The 5,632-nt window shown below is 37.2% G+C and overlaps 1 protein-coding gene across 1 annotated transcript; it reads right to left on the bottom strand.

Annotated features, from left to right (window-relative positions):
- Positions 1-784: 784 nt before the first annotated feature.
- On the bottom strand, positions 785-2,419 carry LOC107479607 (zinc finger CCCH domain-containing protein 20). The gene has a single exon (XM_016099731.3). It carries the CDS (start codon positions 2,349-2,351, stop codon positions 1,215-1,217), a length of 1,137 nt encoding a protein of 378 aa, XP_015955217.1. The 5' UTR covers positions 2,352-2,419; the 3' UTR covers positions 785-1,214.
- Positions 2,420-5,632: the final 3,213 nt, after the last annotated feature.

Below are 5,632 nucleotides of genomic sequence, written 5' to 3'. Positions count from 1 at the left end.
ATTTATTTATTTTACAACACCTACTATAATTTTTTGGAAAAGTCTAGAGAGTCGACAATTTTATTGCATTTTGCCCAATATGTAACCAGCACAGAAAGGTGAGTCATTGGATAAAATTTCACACCAATTTCACACCATCAAATCATTATTGATAGCTAATTAATAGCTACCAATCACAAATATTGCTGCTTCCTAATATTGCTCTAATTTTTTAATGACATTTTCTTAATACTGAATGAATGTCATTTAATCAAGGCAAAGAGTATATGCATATTAAACCATTCAATCCGTGAAGTAAAAATCCACCGATCGTTCTCGTTGGAGGATGGTTGCTCATGAATCATGAGCGTTTAGCATGTACAACTTGCTAAATTCTAAATTAGTTATTCCTAAGCACCACTTAGTTTGTTTACATAAAAAGTGAAAAAAACAAATTAAATACTCTTCGGAAACTACACCAGAACATGGCTGCTATGGATCTGGGATTGCAGAGCACCACACACGTGTCTAGTTTTATTGCTGTTTATTAAGATTGTCAACATCTGGATTTTGCCTAGTTACTTGTACCCGAAGTTCCACATGGTATTCTATGTCGAGCGAAGAAATATTCTTGCATCATATTTATTTAATTAATTAATTCCCAGACGCACCAGACTTGGTTGAAGTGAACTACTATATTCCTATACAAAGAATCTAATTCATAAGCAGGAACTGGATAGATAGTTCCTATTTGAGGAAGGAATGATCACTGAAACAGAAAAAGTGGGGCAGAACACATCCAAAATCATGATAAAATATACAAAGATTGCATAAATATATATATTAATAATAATAATAACAATAACAACAAAGGACAACAGAGTAGTTTGGATTCAACTTTGTACAAGAAGAGAAGGAGATGATTAGAGTAAGAGGAAAGAGATAACAATACTATTACTATTACTAAACATATACCAACTAGTTTAACACATGAGAATTTCATCATCATCTTGCTACCTATACAAAAGGCAAAAGCTCTGAAAAATCATTGCTTGCTTGTCTTGATTTTTCCCAGATAATCAGAGATTGTGATATTCAGCCATAACATAAGGACGATATTTACAGAAATTAGATGGTTGGTGTTGCTTTGCATGCTTCCAAAATAAAAATGATGTCTCTTCCCTCACACACTATGCACACTGCGGGGGCAAGAAACCAATCCCCCCAAAATGGAATCACTTGATCAACTCAGAAACCCACCCCACATCCGGAGCTCCACCCGAACCGGAAGCCGAACCATCCAGAGAATTCTCTTTGCTCAACTTCTCGAACATTCGGGCCCTTATGCCCCTCCCAGACTCAACCCTCTCCATAACTGGCTCCTCAAAGCAGCAACTCTGATCCCAAACTTCAAAGCAGTTCACACCACTGCCACCTGGCCCCTCCGTTGGTGTAGAAGGAAGGCTACAGAATCCGGATCGGATCATGGGTCCCCGGGGAGATCCGTACCCGGGAGACCCCATTGGAACATTCCATGAGGAGGGTAGAGACTTAACCTTACTCAGCTGCAGATTCCGGAGAGAGGCCATCATCTCGCTCACATTCACGGACCGCCCCAACGACCGATTCGCCGGCGACATCGGCGGGGAATCTTCCGCCGGCGGAGAATCCGATCCCGGAGAAGACAGAAAAGGCAGCGTCTTCGCACACGATGACTCCATTGCATGCCTCAGGGGGGAACCGTCATAGGAATCAACGCTACGGGGACTGTGCTGCGGCAGAACCCTGAGTTGCTCCGGCGTGTGAGCGAAGAAGCAGACCCTCCTCCGGCAACTGGTTCCGTCCTTGCATGGCTGCGTGCGGTAGCGCGCGGGATGGAGCCAGCACTCGAAAACGCCGTGCGCGTACTCGCATGCGTCACCCTTCTTGCAACCACCCTTACGGAAATCGGGGCACGCGGCGCCGGAGTAGTGGAACTTCCTCGGGTCACGGCGGCGAGCCTTCTCTCCAGGGTGGGCGTACGGACACTCCGTCCAGTCATGGGACCTGCCACGCGCGCACCTCCTCACCTTGAACTCGAACATACGGAAGTGGTCGCACGAGTATGCGTCCACCGGCGCGTCGATCTCACGCGCAGCCTCAGAATCGGAGTCATCGTCTACGACGTCGTTGGAGGGAAGGTAGCGCTGCAGCGCGGAGATGGCTTCGTGCATGTAGTAGGGAGAGTAATCGGCGGCATTGGAGTCGGAGTGTACGGACAGTCTGGTGCCAGAGAAGGGGGAATACATCTCCGCCGTTGGATCATCAAGGAGCGGTGGCCACGGTGGCACATGGACGGTTGGATTTGAGCGGTGTGACTCACCCAGCATCATGGTTGCGTTGGTGTGATTAGTTATGGTTATGGTTTTGGCTTTGTTTGCATTCGATGGAGTTTTGTTGTTTGCACAATACCCGGCAAGGTTAGGGACCCGTTTATAAACTGCCTCGGTTGAGGGATATTTAACCGTGGTTTGGTTTTATTTTATCCCAAGTTAACCATGGTTGGGTTTAAAAATGTGTGAAGTCTGTGAGCTCTGTGCAGTTAAATGTGCAAGGTGACAGGTTGCGTGATTGTTTGCCACGTAGACGGCGAGGTGTAGGTGCATTGAAACTGTAGGGTGAGGCCATTGGTTGGTCATGTACACGTAAATCACCCAACCTCAAGCGGTGGACACTGGACCGTATCGTACGCAACAGGGGTAATTTGGTAAATGCATCAGTAGTACTGTGGACTGCATACACTCTTTTATTTCATTTAAAAATTAAAAATCCAATTATGAAAGGTTTGATACTTATTGTTATTTACTAAATTTACTAAAATAATAAGAGCATAGTAGCTAGACATAGTTTTGATTTGGTGTTGATACCCGAAAGTAGGGGCAAAGCCCACAGTGGGGGTGGGAGTGAGCAGAGAGTAGTTCGATTTCTGAATTAAAATTAAAAACCGATGGGCAAAGAAAGAAAAAGTGTTGGATTTTATTTATGGCCCCTTTATAAAGTCATAGGAAGAGTTTAATGTGGGTAGGCATGTTATTCAATTCCCTTTCGTCGGTTCAAGACTTGGAAAGTAAGAAAGTAACGCGTGCTATCATCACACACTTGGTGGAATTGGATTTATCCCTCAACCCTTTTGTTACATCATTGGTTGATTCACCATCACTAACTCACTGTTTTAATAACCCTTCAACACATTCATCATAATATCATTATTACTTCTTAATTCTCATGAAAATTTCACATAGCGAATTGGACTTATTTCATGTTTTTAACACAAATTTATGTAACTTAACCCCCACAGCTACAAATAAAGCTTGCTTAAAAAATTATATTCTAGTTAAAAAATAGTTGCTAATGTATTTTTGATAGAATAGCTAGTGGTGATTCTCCTCGCCCACGGGGGAGGTTGAATCACTTTAATGTCAATATATATGAGGAGGCTACGGTTTCGGGCTAATGATCACATTGACTACTTTAGCCATTTTAGTCCATCCCAAGCTCCTTCTACATTTTTATCTTTTGGGTGTCTTCTACGTACCTTTACTTTTGTCTTTATTATTAGATATTCTTTTTAATAAAATACAATAAAATTATTATTATTATTATTATTATTATTATTATTTAAATTTAAAATAATAAAATACAATAAAATTTAAATTTTAAAAATACTGTATTGCACTTGCTCTGATAACTAGCAGTAAATTATTATGATTCATGTATCTTTGTATAACCATTTGAGCTGATCTTATATATTGGTATTGGAAATGGCATAACAAAAAGTTTGTTTGGATGAGTGTAAGATGTCATGGTCATGAGGCACTTGAAGATATCATCAATGGATGCGAACATTTTGGTAGACAATCCAATTGGGATGACTAAGATGTTTTGGAGGATAGCCATATATGCACAAGAACTTGTACTACAATATATTGTTCTGAATCCATTAAATTCTATGTTACTTAGGTATCATCTCTCTTGGGACCGGGTGCGGGGTTGGTGATTTCAATTTACCACTTCTAAATTGAAGAAAACAACCTTCCAATTGTAGAAATTGGCATTACCGAATCCTTGGAATCCAATTCCAAATCATCTATGCTCCTAATCCAATCCCATTTCTTCCTGTTCCGTGAAGCACACTAACTGATGGTATTTGGTATCAATCACACCATCATACATTATTGACCTCACATACATCTATATGTATACTACCATCGCATTTAATTTGATTCATAATTCTATCCCTCTAGTACTCGTCATATATAATGGGTCTCAGTTTTTGGGAAATAAACATGTATCGTCATTCGTCTGACAAATCGCAATCTCTTGCCAAACTTTTATTTTTATGGAAATATTCCAAACTAAAAGTGGCCAAGAACAAAACATATTCATGATAAAACGAATAACTTTGTAGCTTGTTTAGGTCACTTTAATTTTTGCGCTTTGCATTGCTCTTCTTCTCCGTTCCATTTATTATTTTAGCATATATTATTTGCAAATAAATTAACGATACAATCCTAAAAAAATTTATAATTAAAATTTGAACTTTAAATTATACAATTATTAATTAACTAATTAAAAAATACTTTATGATGCTGAGAGAAGTACTAAAAAGCTAGTGACACAGCAATATAGTTGTAAGCATAGGTTATTGAAATAAAAAAAATATTTTGTGGATTATATATTATGTCAAAACGTTTTTTACTATTAAATTAAATAAAGTGTAACTTTCTTCTGAGATGCGTTTTATATCACATTTAATTATGATAAAAAATAATTAAAGTCTTAACTCATCCTATTAATTTTTTTGATTTTTAGATAAATGAAATTCTATTTTTTTTATCTTTTTCTGATATTCAAATATACTTATATACACATTACATAGTACATACACATGTATATAATTAAAAATATAATAAATTATAAATCTCTACCAAAACTATGAAAAAAATGTCTAATTTGAAATACAATAAAAAAAAAAACATGTGTCACTAAGTTATTCGCTTGTATTGCTCATCCCATTAAATTTAAGTAATTTATTCACTTATCAAAAAAGAAGGAATAAGAATAATTGCTATATAGAGGCCGTGTGATGTTCTGTTTTAGGTGAACAATTATTGGTGTAGTATTCATGTAAGGCAAGGTAAAGAGAAGGATGAAGTGTGATTGTGAAACAAAATTAAAGTGGTTAGGGGGCACAGGGTGAGATAAAGGCGTTGCCAAAGTTGAAGCAGCAGCCATAAGCACGAGGAGTGCCTTACGGACTCCCTAAACCAAATATATTCCTTTCTTTTTTGCCTCCTAATTTAGCGAAATTGTTGCACCATCGTTGATTTCACATTTTTTATTTTTAATACTGGCTTCATAATTATATTTTTTTAATTATAAACGGTTGAAATGTTAATTTTAAATGTAGAATCGTATAATTTAGAGTTCAAAAATCCGAATTTTTAATTTCTAAAAAATATAAAGATAAAAAATAACACAAAAATCAAATCTTTTAATTTTTTAAATTAAATTCTCTGATTTTTGTTTTAAAAAATATTAATTTTTTTTTCATAATTTAAAAAAATATAAACAAAATTATAATATTTTTTCTCTTTCTGTCCCGTACATATTC

The sequence above is a fragment of the Arachis duranensis genome, chromosome 3 (genome assembly GCF_000817695.3).
Source record: "Arachis duranensis cultivar V14167 chromosome 3, aradu.V14167.gnm2.J7QH, whole genome shotgun sequence".
NCBI lineage: Eukaryota > Viridiplantae > Streptophyta > Magnoliopsida > Fabales > Fabaceae > Arachis > Arachis duranensis.
The sequence above is the reverse complement of the archived record's forward strand: the minus strand, read 5'-3'. Positions and strand labels throughout refer to the sequence as shown.

Bases quoted from the DNA above. Each gene is read 5' to 3' on its own strand.
- LOC107479607 (XM_016099731.3), bottom strand. From the start codon at position 2,351: ATGATGCTGGGTGAGTCACACCGCTCAAATCCAACCGTCCATGTGCCA.